We start from the raw sequence: 7,557 nt of genomic DNA, 5'->3' as shown, positions 1-7,557 counted from the left end.
GTCGCTATCGTAGGAACCATAGCACCACATTCTTCATCTTTCACTTGTTTGTTCACTTGAATGGTAACTCCGTTAAGAACTGGGTGCACATATATATACATTCTTCTTCATCTGGTATAATCCTGTCTTCATCAAATCTTGGTTCGTCTTCGGACAAACACTCTTGATAAATCAGCTCATGGAACCAAGTGTGGGAATGGCCGAAAGGTTGCTCCTCTTCTTCGTTCACATCGTTCCCAACGACGCGCCCCGATTCAGTTTCCTTAATGCGCCTATCCCGGTGTAACTCAAGATACTGGACTCGTTGGTATAGTCATTTAATCTCTTCAAGATCTTGGACTCGTTGTCGGAGCCGTTGGATCTCTTCAAGATCTCGGACTCGTTGTCGGAGCCGTTTGATCTTCAGATCCCGTGGGTTGGAATCAACTCTGCGTTGCCTAGGTTGGCGGTTCTACGAACAACGTGTTGATCTTCTCGACGAGCACATGAAACGAACATACTTCTGTCGTTGCATCTGTCGGTGAATCTACGATCGAGCAAGCATCTTCTTCCACGCAGAGCCATTTGAAAACCAAAGCTTTGATACCACCTGATGCAGTTACGCGTGCAATCAAATGGCTCAAGAACAAATAGTTAATCAAAGACGATAAAGGAACCCAAAAGGTTCAAGAACAATGTTCTTTTCTATTAAAATTCAATCAAAAACTGATCGTAAACATTGAACCAAGACCACTATTTATACTAGACCCTAACAAACTTAGAGATAGACACGAATAAACTAAATAAATAAAAGATACGATAATTAATAAAAGATTCGATAGTTAAGGAATTAAATATTATTCTAACTTTAAATATAATTCTGCATCAAATGGCTCAAGAACAAATAGTTAATCAAATACGATAAAGGAAACCAAAGATTCAAGAACAATGTTCTTTTCTATTAAAATTATATCAAAAACTGATCGTAAACATTGAACCAAGACCATTATTTATACTAGACCCTAACAAACTTAGAGATAGACACGAATAAATTAAATAAATAAAAGATACGATAATTAATAAAAGACTCGATAATTAAGGAATTAAATATTATTCTAACTTTAAATATAATTCTGCATCAACAGAGGAACACCAAACAACCTCTCATAGTCGTAGCAGCCTTCAACACCTTTAAAAACCCTAGTTTTCTGTAGCAAACAATTCTGAACCAAGCCAATCAAGAGCCTAAAGTTTTGATACCAATTGTAGGTCCCTTAATCCTATGGATCTTTCATAAAATTGTCTAATAATCTAGAGTGTGGAATCCTCTAGATCAGATTATCACAGAAAGGTGTAGAAGCAGAAATCACCACAAACTGATGTTTATTGATTATCTATCAAACTGATTACAATCAATCAAGATCCCGAACACACACAAAATTCGCCCAAGACCTTTGTCTCACGAATTCTCTCTTAAACTCTCTGTAAACTCTTTCTCTAGTGATTATGGTGATTAACCTAAACCCTAATGCAAAACCTTGTTTATAAACACAAGTTTGCAACCTGGGCTAGGGTTAAAGCACATGGGCTGCGAATTGGACAAGCCCAATTCGCCTACCATTCCCCCAATGTGGGTTTGGTTTGGCCCAATCACTATTAACTAACTAATACAAAGCTAAACCCGCTAACCATTTATCGTTTCACTAATTACAAGATATCCAAAGACCCAATCTAAAAGCTGTTGTCATAAACATGCACCAACAACTTGTGTTTACTCAAAGGAAAGGAAATTCTATGTTGTTTAGCTTTATGACACACTTCACAAGGATCAATTTCTGTATTATTTTGGTTAATTTTCAAAACCTTTAAAACTTGTTGCGATGGATGCCCAAGCCTAGAGTGTCACAACTTTACGTTTTCAACACTATTAAAACATGAAAACTCAACATTACACACATTACCACAGAAATACAGACCATCAGTTTGTCTACGAGTCACCAGGGTTTCCTTTGAGTATAAATCTTGAATGTAACTATTTTCCTCATAGAAAAACAACTCTTAACTTGCTATCTTTAACCAGTCTATGTAGAGACACAAGGCTTACACAATACTCAATAACAACAAACACACTTTGAAAATGATAGATTTTGAAACTTTTAGACAACCTATTTTAGTAACTTTAGCATTAGTTCCATTAGTGTGTTTAACAGTTATCTTGTAATCTAACACATTAATTTGATTAAACATATTATTATTGACATAACCATGTGTTGGTTAGCTCCTGAATCTAGAATCTGACACCTCAATAAGGTGTTCCTCGACCAAAGTGGTTTGAGCACTCATCCCTTCTGGGACAAAGGTTTGGGCAGGGTGTGTTTGAGTTAGTTGTTCAGAAAAAAAAGAAAGAAAGAAATGGCTACCAATCAATCATACATAGAAGCATGCAACAAAAGCTACATGCTCTTTATGTGTTTTTATATGTTTTCCCCTGATATTGGTAAGAGGTGTGATTATTAGCAGTGAGAAATAGTATTGAGTTTTAGTGTTTTACTAGTAAGTTTTAACGGTAGTGGTTGAACCTCTTAGATATAATATCTAAGAAACTCATTATTCATGTGAGCCAACAACGTCCCATGACCTAGTGGTCTATATGGGCGGTTCGAACTGTCTCGCTTGGAATATATACAATTATAGAGTAATCATATAATAATATTTCAACTAAGTCAATGAGATCTTAAGTTCCGATTCTGTTTCTAATATATCCTTATCATCTAGAAAAAAAGGAGTTGAATAACGAATGGTTAATTTTATAAAATCATTTTAATATTCATTTGTTATTGACATGCAACCAACCACCTGCGATATAATATCATGGAAATCTATACGAAAAGTCTAATACCCTAAAATAAATTTCTTTTTTATAGCGACAATTTATCACAACTAAATAATACCGAAACTTGCCCTTCTAAGAATTTGAACCGAAAGAAATTTATTTTAAGATCTCAATGATTTAGTTGAAATATTATTATATGACTACTCTATTATGTTCCAACCTACGCAGTTCGAACCGCCCATATCCTTTACAGCAATGGCTACAACCGACGACCGTAAGCAGCTTCATGTAGCGATGTTTCCGTGGCTTGCTTTCGGTCACATTATCCCTTTCCTTGAACTCTCCAAATCTATAGCCCAAAAGGGACACAGAGTCTCTCTTCTTTCCGCCGCTAGGAACATACAACGTCTCCCCACCCTCCCTTCTAACCTTTCGCCACTCATAAATCTTGTTAAACTCACTCTTCCACGTGTTAAAGAGCTGCCCTCGAATGCAGAGTCCACCATGGACGTTAGCACTAATGATATTCCTTACCTCAAGAGAGCCTTTGATGGTTTTCAGCCAGAGGTCACTCGGTTTCTTGAGGAAGAGTCACCAGACTGGATTATTTATGACTTTGCTCCCTACTGGTTGCCATCAGTCGCGGCTGGCCTTGGAATCTCGCGAGCCTTCTTCTCAATTATCAATGCATGGTTCATCGCTTTTCAGGGACCTTCGCCCAATGACTTGATAAATGGTTCTGATGAACGAACGATCGCTGATGATTTCTTGGCACCGCCGAAATGGGTTCCCTTTCCGAGCAAACTTTGCTATAGGAAGCATGAGGCCAATTGGATGGTGGGCTGCGTTTCTGTTAATGCTTCTGAGGTTTCGGATGCATATCGTTTAGGGATGGTTTTGAAGGGATCTGATTGTATATTTATAAGACATTGCTATGAGTTCGAACCCCAATGGCTAACCCTTTTAGAGAAGCTACATACTCTGCCAGTGGTTCCCGTGGGGTTAATGCCACCCGAGACACCCACCGACGTGGTAGATGCGAAAGACGCCACGTGGGTGACAATCAAGAAGTGGCTTGATGGTCAACAAAAAGGTCATGTGGTGTATGTGGCATTAGGAAGTGAGGTTATGATGAGCAAAACCGAGCTAGATGAGTTAGCTTTGGGTCTAGAGCTCTCTGGGTTGCCATTCTTTTGGGCTCTTAGAAAATCAGTAGGTTCCACCAAGTCAAACTCGATAGAGTTGCCAGACGGATTCTTGGAACGAACCCGTGACCGTGGAGTGGTGTGGACGAGTTGGGTACCTCAGTTACAAGTACTGAGCCATGAGTCAGTGGGTGGCTTCTTGACTCATTGTGGTTGGGGTTCAATTGTGGAGGGGCTCATGTTCGGTCACCCTCTAATAATGTTACCTTTTTTGGTGGACCAAGGTCTCAATGCTCGAATATTGGTGGACAAACAGGTGGGAGTAGAGGTACCAAGAAATGAGGAAGATGGCTCCTTCGTTAAGGAATCGGTGGCCGTATCAATGAGGTCGGTTGTTGTCGACAATGAAGGGAAGATCTACAGGGCGAATGCGATGGAGTTGAGTCAGACATTCGGTGACAGTGAGCTGCCAAAAAAGTATGTAGACCATTTCATAGACTATTTGGAAAAGAACAGGCGTGTGGTTGCTATCAACGATGAAACGTAACCATATAAAGCTTGTGAGTTGTTGGGTTTGTTTATATTCAAATGTTGTTTGGAATAATTCAAGTATTTTGTTTTGGATGAACGAAATAACGTTATATATGTTGAATCACTATGTGTTTTAAATTTGAGTATTTGTGTTTTACTCAATTAGATCTTTCTGCTCTATCTTTTTTGTTTTTTAATTACCTACTAAAGTAATAGTAAGTGTTGTTACGGACTTGCGAATTAAGATTTAAGACCAGTGAGAATTCTAGTTAACTTAGAAAAAGTCGTGTTTATAGATTTAAGTGAATTTAGATGCTTGTAAGGCCATATGTGTAGTGGTAAAAAGTGCAAGAAAGAGGGTTATGGGGGTTATATAACTTGAGTATATAGTGGGGTTATACTCCTTAAATTATACACACACACACACATATATATATATATATGTATATATATGTGTGAGAGAGAGAAACTAATGGTGGCGTCGTTATAATTTTCGTTGGGGAACCGAATTGAAGGGATATGGCGCCCCTCGGGGCGGTGTTTAATGGCGCGATATGACGCTATAGGTGGGCTCGGCGTTATATAACCTCCACTACGGAGGGACTAATATGGTTATGTTTGAAATTATTAGTTCACATTGACTCAATACTGGATCATCATACCTTCGGATAATTTGGTGGTCAACATTTGCATGTTTTACTTTTGAGTCTTTGACAGATGTAGGTTGTATATTGTAACTTTTTAAGATATGGACATTTCAAACATTGGCCATATGTATCCATTTCAACCACTAACTTAAGGTTTTAGGGCCTGTAAGGAAGTTTAGAGAGACCTTATGGAAGTTTCTCAACATTAATCTATAAGCTGATAACATTTACTCTGACCTTCTACACACATGTTCTATTGCAAGTTATGGTGATGCAACTTCAATAAGCCGGTTATAACATAAATGTATGAATGAGTGTAAGAAAAGTGACAGTAAAAGAACAGGTACGAATAACTATTTTCTTGCCAAAAATAAAACCTGCCAAAAACAAAATTGTGTTGTATTTTCTATTGAAAGGATGTAATAACTACCACCAACATTTCTTTAACAGTTTCACGAAAAATGGTGGAGTGGGGTCTCTGATATGTGGCGAAAATTCGGTTGGTTTCGTTTCAGCTTGTCGTGGTGCCAATACTCAAATGAAATATAATATATGTTTTGATACGACTTGGTTCCCGTGCAACGCAATATACATGTTATATTTGAGCTGGCTAGATTCCACGCTACGCGGCATGAATTAGTCAGTTTTGTTTCGACTCGTTATGGTACCGACACTCCTAGTAGTAACCGAAAGAGGAAACCCCAAAAGTTATTATATTTGACCTGACTGGATTTTAAATAAAATTTATATCAACGAAGACTGTTTTTTTAAAGGTTTGGAGCAAAACCGTTAAAGTGATCAAACCACAGGGAGCAAAACGGAAGTTTACTAAAAAATAAAAGCGTTGTCACCGTATATTATAAATTTTGTAAAATCTTATATTTTAAAATTTACAAGAAAAAATAAATCATGTTTAAAATTAGTGATATTATTAAACTAAACATATAAATTAATTAAAAAAAGGTAGGTCTCAAGGCTCCATCAGATGAGAATATTAAAAAAAACTAAAAGGATATATAATTTTAGGTGTGTGCTAGGCACTATTCATAATCAATTGAATTACGTGGACGCGTTGCGACAAACTTATTTTATTAGTTAGTCTGTGTTTACATGTGTTTTAAAATAACTACGAGCGCGTTGTGTACGGAACCGCTGACAAGAATAAAAAGAAAATGTAGAAAAAAACACGAAAAGAAAATCAACCAAAAAGTTGTATGGTAATGATGTTGTTCGTATGAAACCCGTGGCCAGATATGAGCAAATGGTACTGGATACTGGTACTGAATTTGCTGAATCGAAAGATCTTAATGTAGATACATGATGTGGACACGACTCGACTCGGCGCAACTCAGCTTGAATCACGACGTTCCTCCGTCGTGCGCTTGAAGACTTGAAGCGAACCAAGACTTAAATGTCCATGACTTAGTCTTTGGGCTAAGCAAATCGTGACCAAAGACCTTGGGCTTCAACCATTAGTGAATCAAGACTTGGGCAGCATATAAAGAACATAGTCATGGGCTATTAACTGTTTGGCGAAACATCTCTTGGGCCCAAGCCCAAGTTGGCGAAACAGATGAGGTCTTGACGAAACAAGTTAGTTTCGTCAAACATGCTTCAATTTCGTCAAACCTTATTGTGTTTCTTCGAGTCCTGATTCGCCAAGCTGTGATTCGTCAAGTGAGAGTCTGATTCGTAGTGTCTGTGCTATAAGTACACTGTCTGTGGATAAGAAAAGACATAGAACACATAGAGAGAACACATTGTAGAGAGCACACACACACGAGAGTTAGAGAGAGTTTGCAAAATACATTTGTAAACATTGAGCTTATAACCGAACCTTTCATACGTATTAATACAGTGGTGTTAATCGGTGAATATTGTGTGTCGTGTTTGTGCGTGTTCTATCTCGGTTTGCCTTTCCGGTTGGATTCCGCACAACCGGGTTGGTTAGTATACAAGGATTAGGCGACTAGATCCTCCTAGCCGGACCTACAAGTGGTATCAGAGCCTTGGCTCTTCTCCTTGTTAAAACCGAGTGTGTTCTTGGTTTGTTTTTCGGGTGTTAAAATTCATATTTTCTGGAAAAACATTCTAAAAATCGGGTTTAATCTTGTTGTTTTGCTTTGTGTTTTGTTAAAAACCTTGTTAAACTCATGTCCACATGCTAAATATTGGTTTTTATTAAACATTGCAAGCAAAATCGTGATTTCGGAAAGTTTTCGGTTCACCGGAAACTTCAAAAGTTCATCGTGTTCTTGCAATCTTCAAAGTGTTCTTCAAAATATTACACTTTTTGATCTTTGTTAATTGTATGTGAAGGTGTTTGTGCATTGGAAACTGATATAGGATTAAAATATTTGCAACCTTACTTGTTTGGTGAAAGCATCATGTCTTAACCGAAAGTTGTTTGTTGTGTCAGAAG

At 37.8% G+C, this 7,557-nt stretch overlaps 1 protein-coding gene across 1 annotated transcript; it reads left to right on the top strand.

Annotated features, from left to right (window-relative positions):
• The first annotated feature begins 2,957 nt into the window (after positions 1-2,957).
• LOC110909231 (UDP-glycosyltransferase 91D2) lies at positions 2,958-4,666 on the top strand. The gene has a single exon (XM_022154267.2). The coding sequence runs from the start codon at positions 3,023-3,025 to the stop codon at positions 4,502-4,504; it is 1,482 nt and encodes a 493-aa protein (XP_022009959.1). The 5' UTR covers positions 2,958-3,022; the 3' UTR covers positions 4,505-4,666.
• Positions 4,667-7,557: the final 2,891 nt, after the last annotated feature.

The sequence above is a fragment of the Helianthus annuus genome, chromosome 14 (assembly GCF_002127325.2).
Source record: "Helianthus annuus cultivar XRQ/B chromosome 14, HanXRQr2.0-SUNRISE, whole genome shotgun sequence".
Lineage (NCBI taxonomy): Eukaryota > Viridiplantae > Streptophyta > Magnoliopsida > Asterales > Asteraceae > Helianthus > Helianthus annuus.
The sequence above is the reverse complement of the archived record's forward strand: the minus strand, read 5'-3'. Positions and strand labels throughout refer to the sequence as shown.